Source organism: Myxocyprinus asiaticus, chromosome 19, assembly GCF_019703515.2.
Source record: "Myxocyprinus asiaticus isolate MX2 ecotype Aquarium Trade chromosome 19, UBuf_Myxa_2, whole genome shotgun sequence".
NCBI classification, from domain to species: Eukaryota; Metazoa; Chordata; class Actinopteri; order Cypriniformes; family Catostomidae; genus Myxocyprinus; species Myxocyprinus asiaticus.
In genome coordinates, this window is record NC_059362.1 from 40,991,226 (window position 1) to 41,008,970 (window position 17,745).

Sequence of the window (17,745 nt, forward strand, 5' to 3'; positions counted from 1 at the left end):
TTGCGAATGCATTTAATACCAATACTTCATCTACTTCTGTTGGGGTAAAAGGTACTACTGACAGCTACATGTGTGATGGAGTTTCCTGTTTAGGTATCTCTGGTTATTTTGTTGGATATTTAAAACATCTAGTGCCCTGTCTATGTAATCTAAATTAATAACTAATGGCAATAAGTAACACTATTTTTAATGGATCAGAAACTAAACAGTAATTTATGACTAATAAATGAACTTGTAAGGGACTAGTTACGGACTTGTTCAATAATATTAATAATAATAAAAATAGCAATTCCTTAAATTTATATAGAGCTTTTCTAGGCACGCAAAGCGCTTTACATAGTATACTGGGAATCTCCTCAACCACCACCAGTGTGCAGCATCCACCTGGATGATGCAATGGAAGCCGTAGTGCACCAATACACTCACCACACACCAACTACTGGTGGAGAGGAGAGAGTAGAGTTATAGAGCCAATTAATGGATGGGGATTATTAGGAGGCCAAATTGAGAGAAGGGCCAATGGGGAGAATTTGGCCAGGACACCAGGGTTACACCCCTACTCTTTACGAGAAGTGTCCTGGGATTTTTTTAATGACCACAGAGAGTCAGGACCTCGGTTTAATGTCTCATCCGAAAGACGGAGCCTTTTCACAGTATAGTGTCCCCATCACTATACTGGGGCATTAGGACCCACACAGACCACAGGGTGAGCACCCCTTGCTGGCCTCCCTAATATATCTTCCAGCAGCAACCTTAGTTTTCCCCAGGAGGTCTCCTATCCAGGTACTGGCCAGGCTCAACCCTGCTTAGCTATAGTGGGCAACCAGACAAGTTTAGAATTATGGGGTATTTATTATGCTTTTGTTTTCTTACCCTTGCCTAATAGCCTCTTTACATTATTATTTTCCTAACAATGAACTTATTAGGTAAAAACAAAAGATACCAATAGCTAGTAAGATGCAAAATACATCCTTTATAGGTTCTCATTACAATGTGTGAATGTGCAGCTTATAAGTATAAAATAAATGTAGAAGGCAGACTTTTGTTGCTTAGTGTAAATAGCAACAAAATGCATCTTCTTTGCACAAGTCTTCATGCTATTTGCACCCCTAATTTAATACTGCCATACTGTACTGGGGCATCACGGCAGTGTGTTTATTGTGTTTATTTAGAGTCCCACAGACACCCTACACCAACCCCTACCCCTAAACCTAACATTCCCTGCTTTGTTGAGATACTATATGCATTCTACAAGTATTTTATATTTTATAAGCCATGCATTCACACAGAGTACTGAGAACCTATAAAGAACGTCATTTGCATCATACTAGCTATTTATGTTTTGTTTTTAGCTAATATTGTTATGACTAAAGCAAATGTAAAGGGGCTATAAAGAAAGAATAAGAAAACAGCCAATAAAGGCTTAATAAATACTTTATAATGCTATTCCATAACTAATCACAAGTGTAATTATTAGTGATGAATCACTGTATATATGATATATATATATATACCGATCAGCCACAACATTAAAACCACCTGCCTAATATTGTGTAGGTCCCCCTCGTGCCGCAAAAACAGTGCCAACCCGCATCTCAGAATAGCATTCTGAGATGATATTCTTCTCACTACAATTGTACAGAGCAGTTATCTGAGTTCTAGAGACTGTTGTGTGTGAAATTCCCAGGAGATCAGCAGTTACAGAAATATTCAAACCAGCCCATCTGACACCAACAATCATCTATGTGATTATCTAATCAGTCAATCGTGTGGCAGCAGTGCATAAAACCATTCAGATACGGGTCAGGAGCTTCAGTTAATGTTCACATCAACCATCAGAATGGGGAAAAATGTGATCTCAGTGATTTGGACCGTGGCATGATTGTTGGTGCCAGACGGGCTGGTTTGAGTATTTCTGTAACTGCTGATCTTCTGGGATTTTCACGCACAACAGTCTCTTGAATTTACTCCGAATGGTGCCAAAAACAAAAAACATCCAGTGAGCGGCAGTTCTGCAGACAGAAACGCCTTGTTGATGAGAGAGGTCAACAGAGAATGGCCAGATTGGTTCGAACTGACAAAGTCTACAGTAACTCAGATAACCATTCTGTACAATTGTGGTAAGAAAAATATCATCTCAGAATGCTATTCTGAGATGCGGGTTGGCACTGTTTTGGCGGCACGAGGGGGACCTACACAATATTAGACAGGTGGTTTTAATGTTGTGCTGATCTGTGGGTGTGTATATATATATATATATATATATATATATATATATATATATATAAATAAAAGCACACACACACACAGGCGGCCAAAAGTTTGGAATAATGTACAGATTTTGCTCTTATGGAAAGAAATTTGTACTTTTATTCACCAAAGTGGCATTCAACTGATCACAATGTATAGTCAGGACATTAATAATATCTCAGACTAATAATGTTCAGAACTTCTTAAACTACTTCAAAGAGTTCTCATCAAAAAATCCTCCATGTGCAGCAATGACAGCTTTGCAGATCCTTGGCATTCTAGCTGTCAGTTTGTCCAGATACCCAGGTGACATTTCACCTCACGCTTCCTGTAGTCTTATCGGGCACTTCTCACGCACCTTACAGTCTAGCTGATCCCACAAAAGCTCAATTGGGTTAAGATCCATAACACTCTTTTCCAATTATCTGTTGTCCAATGTCTGTGTTTCTTTGCCCACTCTAACCTTTTCTTTTTGTTTTTCTGTTTCAAAAGTGGCTTTTTCTTTGCAATTCTTCCCATAAGGCCTGCACCCCTGAGTCTTCTCTTTACTGTTGTACATGAAACTGGAATTGAGCAGGTAGAATTCAATGAATCTGTCAGTTGAGGACATGTGAGGCATCAATTTCTCTAACTTATGTACTTATCCTCTTGTTTAGTTGTACATCTGGCCTTCCACATCTCTTTCTGTCCTTGTTAGAGCCAGTTGTCCTTTGTCTTTGAAGACTGTAGTGTACCTTTCTGCATGAAATCTTCAGGTTTTTTGGCAGTTTCAAGCATTGTATAGCCTTCATTCCACAAAACAATGATTGACTGATGAGTTTCTAGAGAAAGCTGTTTCTTTTTTGCCATTTTTGACCTAATATTGACCTTAAGACATGCCAGTCTATTGCATACTGTGGCAACTCAAAAACAAACACAACCACAATGTTAAGCTTCATTTAACGAACCAAATAGCTTTCAACTGTGTTTGATATAATGGCAAGTGATTTTCTAGTACCAAATTAGCAATTTAGCATGATTACTCAAGGATAAGGTGTTGGAGTGATGGCTGCTGGAAATGGGGCCTGTCTAGATTTGATCAAAAATGACTTTTTTCAAATAGTGATGGTGCCGTTTTTACATCAGTAATGTCCTGACTATACTTTATGATCAGTTGAATGCCACTTTGGTGAATTAAAGTACCAATTTCCTTACAAAACAGCAAAATCTGTCCATTATTCCAAACTTTTGGCCACCAGTGTATATAATAAAAATTCCATATTCATTGGAAATTACATTTTAAAACTGCTTTAACCTTGGCCTTGTTTTATATGCTCTTAAAAAAAGTCACACACTAAACATTTACAGCAATCAGCCAATGACAAAAACAATTATCAAGTTGACAAAACCCCAACAAAAAGCACAGCAGTTCAGTCTATGGCACAGTATAAATCCACACACATACAAAAAGAGCCCTCACACATAACAGGACAAAAATATACAATACACAACCACAAAACAAATGTCTGTTAGATGAACATCAAAGCAATAAAATAAGTTTGATGTATGGTGATGCTGTTTCTTTCCTGATGGATTGCAAGTCTTATGTCTAGGTAAATATGGTAAAACTGCTGGGTGTTTATCTTTATTTGTGTCTGAGCCCTCGAGCTAGCAGTCAATCACAAAAACCATAACTGCCATTGGCCAACTCTTAAAATGAAGGTGTCATGCTATTTAGTTCTTTATGGGGAACACACACACACACACACACACACACATAAAGACAATTACCTAACCAATAAACAAGACTAAATCAGTGCATTCTAAATCTAATAAAGTAATTTACATATATTTATGGAGTTCTTATATGGAACATTATATACACAATGAAAACGTTTATGCTTACATTTAAAAAAAAAGGCTGATGTCACAATAATGTGAGGAAGCACTTAAAATATGCACAACTTTGCAGGTTATAGATGCTATGAGTACAATTTGATAAATAGTAAAAAAAAATGCTAATTAACCACTTCCTTCAACACCGGAGCTCCTTAACATTAGTCAGTAAAAACAGTGTTTAGCAAGTTTAGCTATCTGGAGCTAAAGCTAATTATTCGAAAAAATAAAATGAACTCCAGATTTCTACACAGATTGCACTGTGTGACAAAAAAAGCTTTCAATGACTTAAAAAAGAAACAAAAAAACAAAAAACAAACAAGTAAATATACCAAAAATTCAACCTATTAGAAACAAAAATTAGCACCAAAAAGTACAAATTCTTTGCGCAGAGAAGTTCTTGTGCAACTAATTGGACAATCAGTCCACTGATACTGATAGTATTTAAACTCTTTGTAAGAAATACATGCTTTGTCATCCTACGGTAAATTTAGACAAATAAAAAAAATTTAAAATCATGCGGTACTATGAAATAGTGAATCTCGTATAAAAAATGTCCAGGTCATATTTCATCCTAAAATCAAAGAAAAATAAATAATATTATGCTTACACAAAATCAAGCCTTATTTAAGGACCATTCATATTTTGACATTGACATTATTTTCATGACATTTAAGATAAATTTCCCCCAAAATTCTTATTATCATAATGTGTCTGGATTGAATGTGTCTAATTTTGAGTAACACTCTCAATGGTAATTCTCATTACTGTAATACAGTCATTTTTTACCATGTTTGTTTTTATTTAAACCAGCATAAATTACTACCATGGTGTGTTAAAACTTTGCATTACAATAATGAGAATGAGATTTTTTTTTCCATTATGGTAATGAGAATTTGGAGTAAAAATGTGAAACTACTACAGAAAATCTATCACAATCATAGCACAATGCAAAGTATTTTCTTGCTCCATGACACAGGCTTATTTATTTCACTTGATTTTGGAGTGAAATATGACCTGGGCATGTTCCTGAAAGGTTTGGTGAGATTCACCAATAATTCTGTGCCACCGCTGAGTTGGGACATTACTGCAATACTTGCTCAAATACATGTCTGTGAGCTGGTATAATTGTGGAGGACCAGAATATCATATAGAATATCTTGATAGCATCTGTAAATAGGGAAAACACACTGTAACCGATTAAGGAATTAACTCAACTGAATTAACACAAATTAGGTATTAAAAGTTCTAAAAACTTCACAAGTTAGGTGAGATGTTGACAGCAGTCACAGTGTATACATAGGAAAACACAGAACGGGGGGGAGATCTGTCAGTTTTCTTGCATTAAAAACATTAAAATAAAGTTTGTATTCTCTGCTTCTCTGCCTGCTACCTGAGTTGAGCTGCACTAGTAAACGCACAAGTCTGGGAACTTCATCTCATAAACGGGCACAGAGCGATTCTGGGTTTGTCCGTAACTTGTTCCAGATGGACTGGGAGGAGGCCTGGAAGCAAGAAAGACAGACAAGATAAGAAGATTTATCAGCGCAAACAGATCTTTACGAAAGATGGATAATGGTGCCGAGCGGACTATAAATGAGCTGTGCTGCAACCTACCTGATTGTGATTTCAAAAATTTGATTAAGTTTGCTTTGCAGCATTGTAGCCTGGGAGGAAACACAAAGAACCAGTATTAGCCATTAATTACACTACTGAGCAGTTCAATGTGGGGAAAAGACTCAAGGCTTCGTTTTCCTCAAATACAATGAGGTTCAAAAAATCTTGCTAATGCTATTTTGCATTTTTCTTAATTTAGGGCTGCTAGCATCAATGTGACAATCACCCCACCACAGTAGAAGAGTGGCACCACTGGGGCACGTGACGTAAATCTATCAACTTATATAAAACACCTTGCGAAAACTTGAAATGATTTCCCAAAATAATGTCATTTAAAAAGTATTAGATGGTTAGTAACTGTATTGTGGATTCTTCACTTTTTTTCACAATTTTCATTTTTTTAGATTTTGTGCTACTTAGCGTATTGACACAATGTATTCACAACGTGAGATATGCATTTAGCATGCAACTCAATCCAAGCACACGCCTAACGACTCAGCACAGTGTTTTAGAAGAAAAACCTTGTTAAATAAAACCTTGTTTATTCAAATGATCCAGTCATAGTATTGTGGGTATTTTTCCTGTTTAAGCTGCGTGTTATGAGATGAAAGCACTGATCCCCATAAATGGAAGCGCTTTTTCAATCACCTATTTTCAAACGCGTCATATATGATCTTAATCAGCTATATTAACAACATAAATATAATATTACAACTTAAATCTGCTATTAAGTGAATGCACAATGGAGCTTTACATTTAGACAGAGCGCTTAGACAGGCACGAGCCCTTTCTTTTGTTTGTTGAAATGTTATCACAAATAAACTCTCCTGTGCGTGAGTCTGTTAAGGAATTTCGGGATCGTAGCTTTAGTCAGGGACGAATGGACATGTAGTTGATACACCTAATATGCGATCAGTCGTGTAGTGTGTGCTAGGGTTGCTGCGGTATACCGGTTTCATGGTATCCCACATTATGAAAATGTATGGTTTTCATACCATGTACATTTGCTTATCTACGATATTGAAAGTCAAGTCAAACCCATCAAACAGTAGGCAGCCCTGACATGCCAAACAGCACTGAGGAGGAAAAGAGAGGGTAGAGGTTGCTAGGGAGGGTAGAGTCACATGGGGTAACCTCCTCGTGGTTGCTATAATGTGGTTCGTTCTCGGTGGGGCGCGTGGTGAGTTGAGCGTGGCGGCTTCCACGGTGGATGGCATGAAGCCTCCACACACGCTATGTCTCCGTGGCAAAGCGGATTGACGATCTCAGACTCAGAGGCAACTGGGATTCGTCCTCCACCACCCGGACTGAGGCGAATCACTACACGACAATGAGGACTTAAAAGCACATTGGGAATTGGGCATTCCAAATTGGGAGAAAAAGGAGAAAAAAAATAATAATAATAAACATAGGACATTACTTTAAAAGCTCAAACAGCTGATGTTATTTTTCATTTAGTAGTTAATTTAACATGCTATGCTAACAAGTAAACTAACATGCTTTAGTTATATAACATGTTATAGTTACATGCTATTTTTTTTTTAATCATGTTTATAATTCGGTTTATTATTATAATTCTGTTAGCTTTCTTATTTATTCTATTTATTTATTTTCAAAAGGGAAACTTTTTTTTTTTACACATACTTCCATAAAAAAAAAATGGTTTCAAGTTTCAATAATAATAAAGCATTTGTTCAACCAAAAAAAAAATCCCTTCTGTTTCACTCCTTTAAGGGTCATTGTAACTGATAATAATAATTGTGTAATACCGTATACCGTGAAACCGTGATATTTTTTGAGACTGTTATCATACCATGAATATCTCATACCGTTGCAACCCTAGTGTGAGCATCTTGCAGTGTTGTTTATTTCTCATCATATTTTCATCAAAAATGTTTGAATTAAAAAATGTTAATTATACTCATGATCCCGTCTTTGTTAACAGAATAAAACAGCACATCCATTTTTGTCAGTAATTTCATTGTCGAGATTAACACATGCATTCTGGATGTGTATACAGTGTGGCTGGAATCATCATAACTCAAGGTATTCTCTCAAAAAGCTGACAATGTTGCTTTTTTCCCGTTTGAAAAAAATTAAAAGCATCTGACAATCGAAAAGCTTTCAGCAAAGGTAGGACTTAACGATTGTATTATTGTCCAGCTGTTTAGTGATATTTAGTCGTGTTATATATAGGAGTTTAGCAATTTTAACAGAATCTGAAATATTTTTAGTCATAGATGTGTACGTTACTGACGGTATGGTGCAATAACAGACAGAATTGTAAAACCAATGCAAAAAGTTTTGTATTCATGTCATTTTGGGTATTTTGTGAACATTTTCAAAGGGTTATTTTGTGTTCAATGACGCACTTTAAAGTTTGATCCAAAATAAAAGCGTAATTTGCGCGCACCACCTCCCCCACCCTCCAACCACCTTACAACACTGTTCACCAGCGGTGATTAGCTCTTAACCACCGCAGTTGTGAACAATTTTCACAGCAACAGCTCTTTCTTAAATGACAGATTAAGCATTACATTTTTTATAAATCCTAAAACTTCAATCCCAGGTTACAAATCAGACTGAATCGCTGATTTTCAATGTGGATTTAGACATTTGAACACCTCTGTATGAAATAAAAGGGAATGTGCTGTGAGTTAACTCACTCTGGCACCGCAGTGAGCAGCTATCTCCTCAAAGGGGGCCTTCTGGAACTTCTCAACCACCTGTCTCCTGCGCTCCTTCTCCTGTTCCTCCACACCTACACTGTCCACTGGACAATAAACACACACATACATATGCTGATCAGCTTACCGAGAAGTTGAATTAAGCAAGCAATAATCATCTGCACAATTACACAAAGGTTTTGCAAATATCTGCAGTGGAAATTTAGTGAAAGTTCAATACTCATTAAATCAACCAACCGATGGCGTTTTTTAAGGTTTCAAATGTGATTTCTTCAGCTGGTGTTCTCTGTGGGGAAAGACAATGATCAAAAGGTAAATATGTTTCATAAATAAAGTAAATAAAGTAGATAATATGTATATATTGGTAACACTCTACAATAAGGTTCTATACATAATCAGTTAATGCATTTATTAACAGGAACTAACAATAAACACTTTTACAGCATTTATTAATCTTGGTTTGTTTCTACATATACTAATACATTTATAACATTAATAGTTGTGTACGTTAATCTTTCATTCAGTATGTACTAACTTGAAGAGACAATGAACAATGGGATATTTATAAATAATACATTTGGGGGGGAAAATGTCCTTGTTCAGACCCACTTTATATTATGTGTATTTAACTACTATGTAGTTATATAAGCATTTGATAAAATGTACTTATTATGTACATAGGTGTTGTTGCATTGTACTTGCATTTGGAGTACCTGCATTTAATTACATCTGTAGTTACACTGTTAACCTTACCCTAACCTAAGCCTACCCATACCTCAACATCAGTAGCAGCAAATGTGACTCTTATGAGAATGTTTCAGAACAACATGTAGTTACACAGTAAGTCCATTGTATTGTATGCATTTAATGTTTATTACATAGTAGTTAAAAACACCTAAAATAAAGTGGGACCCCTTGTTCCTTTATAATACCTAATGCATTAACTAATGTTAACATACAGAACCGTATTGTAAAGTGTTATTATACTATTAATATGTTGTTGTTTTTTATTCTAAAAATGCTAAACACTTTATTTTAAGGTAGAGTTAGGGCTTGGTTTAGGGTTAGTCTGTAGTAATCATTATTAGCTACTAAAAAAAACAATAGAAGTCTATGGTATGTCCTCATTTAGACGTAAATGTGTGTGTTTGTGTGAACAACAAATTACAAACAAATCCTTACAAGTTGATGTTTACAAATCTGTGTGTGGGTGTTTTATTTACCTCCTCTTTCTCGGGGCTGTTTCTGGACTCTACCTCCGCTTGTAAAGATATTGTTTCTCCAACACTCTTTCTCTTTGACAGCCGGTCCTCATCTAAAAACAGAGAGGGTAGAAATACTCAACTGTTTATTTGCTTAATCTCTCTCAGTCAGCTAATAAACAAAAACAAATTTAGTAAAGACTAAAGCTAACCAGATAATCTGCAATGCAAATGCCTTAATTTCATTTGCTACATCCCGAGGAGCTGCTTATTCACAATGAGAAACAGATTGGTAAAGACAACATGAAAGGCATTCGCACACATAACTACTCTAATGTGAAGAATTTCCAAGTTAAACAATATTCAACGGGAAATAATGCAGGGCATGGCTTTTGTAAATCAGGATTTGATTGGATCATGCCAAGTGAAAAATGTTAGGCTATTTATATTTTTAATTAATATTAATTTTCCCTACCCACATGACCTTAGTCACGTCAGTGGAAAAGTTGCTTCAGAGGTGAGCAAAGGTTATTATTACATTTCTTAATTAAAACTTAATTATGAAAACAAACCTTTTTTTCTCTTTAGGATAAAATGCACATGATGAACTGTGCATTAAAAAGATCAGGGATATTTTTTGAGAATGTACATTTTGATTTCATGTTGCCTTTAAAGTCTCCTAAAATGGATTGGATGAATAAAGCTTCTATATGTACCAGTAAACTGTGGAATGTAAGGTGCGGCCAGTCGTTCAATGTTGTAGCCACTTCCTCCCAGAACCTCTGTGATCTTCACCTGCTGGAACAACACCTCCCCCTCCAGTTTCTCCAGTGTCTTAGGGATCCTGAAGATTCAACAGAGCACAAACAAATATTCAGTCCAGACATTTCTTACTAATAACACACATATGACAAAAAGACAACTCAATTGACTCAAAGTCTTACTTTGTATTTTCAATGAAGACATCCTCAGGTAACAGGTACGGGATTTCTTTTTGCCTCATTTCAATCACCTACAAAAAGGTTGATACAATTTTCATTATTTTCAATGCAATACAGTTTATAAAAATAAACTGACAGGGTGTGTGTAGCACTGACCTCATGGACGTGCTGGCAGAACGCTGGAACAGTGGTGAGCTGGCTGATGAGATTGAGGTAAGCAGCGGACAATGCATGAACAGCACAGCGGTTATACACAGGTAACGTCTCCTCACTGCTCAGAGCCAAGTCCTGGAAAAAATGACATGGTATAAAAAGTTTAAAAAGCATCCGAGGATGCAGCACATAAAGTTGGTTGAGATAATGGCGAGCACGTGCAGAGCTGTATCTAGGCGAAATATAGCTAAAATATAGAAGAAGCTAAAATATAAGGTAGTTTTGATTTGTTTAACATGTTTTGGCCACTACATATTTCCCATCCTTCCATTTGTTATTTAATACTTTTGATGACTTTACTGTTACTCTAAAATGTAAAGAATCAGTAGGTGTGTCCAAACTTTTGACTGGTAGTGTATCGCAACAGTCCTTGTAAGATCTTTTTCAAACCATGTGCGATAAAAGCAAAAAACATTAAAGTATAAAATATTCGAAAACAACATAGCACATATAAATTGTTCAACTGAGTCTGATTCCAAAAAAAAGATATTAATATACCTACATGAACTGTTTGGCATTCGAACGATTAAAAAAAACGATTAAGAAACAAGACAACACAGCCTTGTAATTGGAATTTAACTGGAATAATATTAGGGGAGTAACGGTATGGGTTTTAAAAAATATATACGGTATTAAAGTACATTGCTAATATTATTAGCAGTTTAACATTTAGCAAAATTGTATGCCATACTATCAAACATAATTTTTATAATTAAGATTTATCAAATTTTGTCCAAAAAAATAATTTGTAATGATTACTGCCCAGGTTAACAGTTCAGATATGCATTTGATTCAGTAATTGGATTCTTTTGTTATTTAGTTTGATTCTAAACAATACCTAATGAAAAATAAATGATTATTCATTGCAGTTTTATCATGTCAAGTTTATATTTATGCTGTGTAAATGTAAAAATTTAATGTAAAAAAATTAAACAAAGATAAATCATATCAGAATTTTTGCACCTTTATCTAAAAATTACACCTATATGCAATGCCACTGAAAACCAAAGTGATACATTTCAGAGAAAAAATATAAAAAGTAAAAAACGTAGAATAACCTAACTGCATAAGTGTGCACATCCCTGAACTAATACTTAGTTGAAGCATCCTTTGATTTTATTACAGCACTCAGTCTGTTTGGATAAGAGTCTATTAGCTTGGCACATCTTGACTTGGGAATATTTTCCCACTCTTTGCAAAAATGTTCCAGATCTGTCAAATTGCGAGGGCATCTCATGTGTACAGCCCTCTTAAGGTCCCCCCCCCCACAGATTTTCTATAGGATTCAGGTCTGGGCTCTGGCTGGGCCATTCCAAAACATTAAGCTTTTTTTGCTGAAGCCATTCTTTTGTTGACTTGGATGTGTGCTTTGGATCATTGTCATGCTGAAAGATCTCTTCATTTTCAGCTTTCTAGCAGACGCCCTGTTCTTGGTAATGTCACTGTTGTGCTATACTTTCGCCACTTGTTGAAGAAAGTCTTCACTGTGTTCCATGGTATATCTAATGCCTTGGACATTTTTTTGTAGCCCTCAACTGAGGGATATATTTCAACAATGAGATCCCATTGATACTTTGTAAGCCCATGGCTCTTGAAGTAGCATGCAACCAAGAAGATGTCAGAAACATCCTACAAGAACAGCTGAGATTTATTTGGAGTTAATCAGAGGTAACTTCAAGTGAAGACAGGTGTGTACTATTTCACATGAGCTTGATGACTGGTTGATTCTGAACACAGCCACACACCCAATTATAAAAGGGTGTGCACACTTATGAAGTTAAGTTATTTTAAGTTTTTTATTTATTTATTTATTTTTCTCTGAAATGTGTCACTTTGGTTTTCAGTGGCATTGCATATGTTGTAATTTTTACATTAAAGGTGCAAAAAGATGAGTTATCTTTGTTTAATTTTTTACATCACAAAAACTTGCTGTTTTAACAGGGGTGTGTAGACTTTTTATATCCACTGTATACTTCTCCTGAGTTGCTCGAGGCTTGGTTACTTTCTTACATTTGCCATCTGAACACACAAAAAAAAAAAAATTGGACTGGATTCGATGAGTTTAGGCCACATGACAAAAAAAAAAAAAACGACACTTGTTTTGTTCGCGGTCAGATTTGACCGAACTTAGGAAATGAATGGGCAAAACTAAAACACAGAGCAATTTTTTTTTTCATTTGTCAAATAAAATCAATAATTCAGCCACAATGCAGAACACACACAAACAGAAATGAAGAGATGAGACTATAACGTGTCCACAATTTTTTCACAAGTTTCATTTAAAATCTTTTTCCACGCATTTTCCGCAAATAGGCCTTAAGTGAGTAAACACAATGAGGGCTCACCTGCAGAGCGAGCGCTACACGAATCAGGTCCACCACCACCTCTTCATTGGCCAGCTCCATACTGATGAGAGCCAGGAGTGAGTAGAGCTTCTCAAAGTGAGACTGCACACTGCTCTGCTCCTTACAGCACAGGTAGATGTGTCTGTACAGATGCTGAGCATGCTGAAACAGAGAGAGATCACAGTCAGCCCTCCAACAACTACATGCATTCTCTCAGGGAGACCCAGCAGAGCCACTGACTCTAGATCAGTGCGGCAAAGACAAAAGGACGATGAATGATGGATAGAATGATAGAGGGATGAGTGTGTGAGAGAGAGATGAGTACCTTCTTCATGAAGAGGTTGTCTTGACGTGAGCACTTGTCCACTTTGAGTTTAAGCACAGAGATATCAGAGATGATACTGCATGGGGACAAAGCAACACATGACACAATATTAAAACTCTTTGTTTAACATGTAAAGTTGAACTTTGAAATGTACCTTTAGTGGTAGTGTTTCATTTAAATTTCAACTCAGTTTACTTTTAAAGACAACATTAATTATATTTAACTTGCATAATGTGACATTTTCAAATTAAAAATAAATATTCATTAGGAAATAATGCAGGGCGGGACTTTTATCTGTCAGGATTTGATTGAATCATGAAAAATGGGTTATGATATTATTGGCTAATACTCTTTTTTTTTTTTTTTTCCCAGCCCACACTGACTTTATTATGTCAGCAGAAGAGAAAAAACTGTTTTAGAGAAAGTTACTAAATTTTGATGAAAAATTATGAAAACAGATATTTACTTTTTTTTAAATGACATGCAATTATTAATTGTGCACAATAAGACCAGAGACATTTATTAAGTATATAAGGTGAATTTTGATTTTATGTTCTTTCTTTCTTGCCATTTATTTTTCAGTTTTAAATCCAAGTGTAGCTATGGACACTAACCTGATGGTGGAGAACTTGGGGAGGTTGTCATGGCGATCGATGAGGCTGACCAGAATTTCCAGCACCAGTAGGCGAATTTCAGCATCCTCTAGCAGAGCAAATGACAGCAGTGGGTCCAGGAAGGAGTTAGGCAGAGCTGTCAGCATGTTAGTGGTCTGGAAACCAGATGTGACCTGTCCAGTGAAGAAAGAAAAGACAGAAACATTATCATTACAGCATCAAATCTGACCTTTGAGATCTATTTTGTCTTTGCCTTGCTGTAAAACTCTTTCATGAGGCATAGAGAGGAATCAATCACCTGTCTCAAGGACTTCAGCAGCATGACTTGGATCATGCGATTCCCCTCAGGCCTGCAAACACAGACAGAGGTAAATGTATACCATTCACTGCCCTGCACCTCAACATTTTCAACTGAAGACATTTTGAAAGCTTTAGGATAAAATAGTGGTCATAACCAATCCATTCTTTTTGGTCAAACAAAGCAAAGCGTTTGTAAATAACTGGACTGTGTGCATGTTTTGCTGTATTTGAGGCTGAAACAATTCAATTTATTAGGTTGTATATAGGTAGATGTGCCCAAACTTTTGACAGGTAGTGTAAATTAACACAACTAAAACACCCTAGTTAACTTAATTTCTAATAATGATAAATATTAGTGTTTAAATATGTACACTTCATAAAAAAGCAAACACTTTAAAGGGATAGTTCACCCAAAAAAATGTAAATTGTCTTATAATTTACACACCATGATGCCTTCCCAGATGTGTATGACTTACTTTCTTCTGCTGAAAACAAACAAACAGATTTTTAGTCAAATATTTTAGCTCTGTAGGTCCACACAATGCAAGAGAATGGTGACCAGACCTTTGTAGCTCCAAACATTACATAAATTAAACATAAAAGTAATCCACATGACTCCAGTGGTTAAATCCATATCTTCAGAAGCGATATAATAGGTGTGGGTGAGAAACAGATCAATATTTAAGTGCTTTTTTTTACTCAAAATCTCCGCTTTCACTTTCAGATGTGAAACTGAAAATAAACAGGCACCACATGTGACCCATACCTATCATATCTCTTCAGAAGACATAGATTTAACCACTGTAGTCATATGGATTACTTTTGTATTTCTTTTTCTTTTTTTTTAGAACTTCAAAAGGCCTGATCACCATTCACTTGCATTGTATGGACCAACAGAGCCGAGATATTCTTCTAAAAATCTTTGTGTTCTGCTGAAGAAAGAAAGTCATACACATCTGTCATCTGATAAATGATGAGAAAATTTTCTTTTTTGGGTAGGAATGGGCGGATCGATTCTAAAGTATCGATACTTGTGATGTGGTATCAAGAATATCGATCCTCACATAAAAATATCGATTATGAAGTTTTTTTTCTACAAGTGATCTTATTATTTAGATTACATGAATATTAATGCATCTCATAAGCTTCGAAGTGGAAAAAAATATTTATATATAATAATTATATTATAGTTAAATAATTATATTAGCGAATTGTTGCATGGCACCGGAACTATTTTGTCTTCCGCTCATCTTGATGCGCAGAAATGCTAAAATACACTAGCAGTCACAGCGCTCACCCTTTCAGTCATAGCGCTCGTTCAAAGAGGGAGCAGTGCTTTCCCGAGGTAATGACAGAAAAACTGCATCTGGAGTTATTCACACTAAGTAATGATGAACCTAGATGTGATATTTATTATAATGGGCTTGTTTGATAATTTTTACAGGTTTATTTAAATTCAGAGTTGTTAAATAATTAATAATGATCTTAAATCTTCGTTAAGAAATGATACCCTTATGAAAATTTACCATGGATTTACTGTAGTAATATTAACCATGACTAGTAACCACAACTGTAGTTTTTTTTTTTTTTTTTTTTTGGCAGAAAGCAAGGTTTTGATACAATTAACCATGGTTTTACTACAGCATTACTGTAGTATCCATATGGTAACTTGGTTTTAGTAATAGTAACTATAATAATATTTATGGTTAATTTTGAGGTTTTATATGTGGCTTATACTAACACATTTTTAAAGGGTAAACAAAGCAGCCTAATAATTTTCTGTTAGGCCCATAAATATATTTAAAAAAATTAATAATAAAGTTACTCATTTTTTCCAAAGAATTAGTAAAAAAATCTATTTAATAGAGATATCGGTATTGAACACAGTAATGAACAAATCACTGAACAGTTTCAGTGAAACAAAATGAACAAATTCGCTAAAATGAATCTTCCCAGCTCTATGATAAATGGTATAAACATTTAGGGACACAGTAATGGCTGCAGTACTCACCCTGAGCCTGTAGAGGGCAGTGTTGGATGCATGCCTGGAATAGGGATCTTCCCCATAATGAAAAGCATGACCTCAGAGCGCTGGTATGTGGGTAAGGTATTCGCAAATGAGCCTGATTTCATTCAGAGTAAAAAAGACAGACCAACATGTCAGTAAACAATAGAAATGTAGGAAAAGGATGTCTAATGAATAATCTCACACACACAACACACACCGATAGTCCTGATGACGGCCTCCTGCAGCTGTCTCTCCTCGTGCTCCTTGATGATCTCGGTGCCGATGTTGGTGCAGTCATAGGATCCCGTCAGCTCATAGTCCACACTGAGTCTCAGTTGCCTCAGCAGTGTGTTGAACACCTCCAGCACTGTGGGGCCTAAAATAAGCAAAACACAATAATAATACATGCAGGGGCGCCATTACGGAAGGAGAGGTTAGGATGATTCTCAGGGCCCTGGATAGACAGGGGGCCCAGCAGAAAACCTAAGTCTTTTCCTGCAAGATTTTGTGATAAATTGCCATTTTGCACTGGTTAGCTAAAATGAAAACTGCTCTTACTTGATAATAAAAGATGATCCAAAGTGTGGGATCCCCCTTAAAGGAATATTCCGGTTTCAATACGAGTTAAGCTCAATCAACAGCATTTGTGGCAAAATGTTGATTACCACAAAAATTTATTTACACTTGTCCCTCCTTTTATTTAAAAAAAAGCCAAAATCTGGGTTACAGTGAGGCACTTACAATGGAAGTGAATGGGGCCAGTCCATAAATGTTAAAATACTCCCTATTTCAAAAGTATAGCCATAAGACATAAATCAAAAGTGACAGTAAAGACATTTATAATGTTACAAAAGCTTTCTATTTCAGATAAATGCTGTTATTTTGAACTTTCTATTCATCAAAGAATCCTGATTTTTATTTTATATATTGTGTATATGCCCTATATCAGATATTACATTTTATTCTGTTCACAGGGGAGGGGTCTTTGTCTCCTCAGGTGTGAATCACATCAATATTCATGATCATTCATGCCTCCTCGCATATGGCCTTTCTAACACTAAAAGTGTCTTACAAAAGTTAAATGACTATACTGTTTTGTATGAATGAGTGATCAGGATGGTTTTCACATAATTTTGTAGCAAAAACTCTAGGCTACAAGATCCAGTTCTCAAAAGTCTAACAAATGTTTAGTATGTGTTATATGGCCTTATTTCAGTGACTTAAAATTTGAGTTTTTTCAAAAACCACGCATAAACGTTATTTTCTCAAAAATACAAACATGTACATACATGTTGCTCACATATTATTGTAGCCCAGTTTGTGCTGAATACAGTGTTATCAGACTTTAGCCATTAATATGTTTTTAAG

At 35.7% G+C, this 17,745-nt stretch overlaps 1 protein-coding gene across 2 annotated transcripts in view; it reads right to left on the minus strand.

Moving 5' to 3' along the window:
- Positions 1-5,519: 5,519 nt before the first annotated feature.
- Positions 5,520-17,745, minus strand: part of LOC127410205 (protein EFR3 homolog B-like) — a 63,311-nt gene continuing 51,085 nt past the window's right edge. For both annotated transcript variants that reach the window (XM_051645348.1, XM_051645347.1), the window contains 14 exons: positions 16,595-16,753; positions 16,381-16,492; positions 14,368-14,419; positions 14,070-14,242; positions 13,456-13,531; positions 13,131-13,292; positions 10,729-10,860; positions 10,576-10,643; positions 10,348-10,475; positions 9,653-9,744; positions 8,667-8,715; positions 8,409-8,515; positions 5,743-5,792; positions 5,520-5,630 (listed from right to left, as the gene is read on the minus strand). In XM_051645348.1, the coding sequence (XP_051501308.1) occupies positions 5,534-5,630; positions 5,743-5,792; positions 8,409-8,515; positions 8,667-8,715; positions 9,653-9,744; positions 10,348-10,475; positions 10,576-10,643; positions 10,729-10,860; positions 13,131-13,292; positions 13,456-13,531; positions 14,070-14,242; positions 14,368-14,419; positions 16,381-16,492; positions 16,595-16,753 (1,457 nt within the window). In that variant the 3' untranslated portion in view covers positions 5,520-5,533. The remainder of the gene's footprint in view (positions 5,631-5,742; positions 5,793-8,408; positions 8,516-8,666; positions 8,716-9,652; positions 9,745-10,347; positions 10,476-10,575; positions 10,644-10,728; positions 10,861-13,130; positions 13,293-13,455; positions 13,532-14,069; positions 14,243-14,367; positions 14,420-16,380; positions 16,493-16,594; positions 16,754-17,745) is intronic.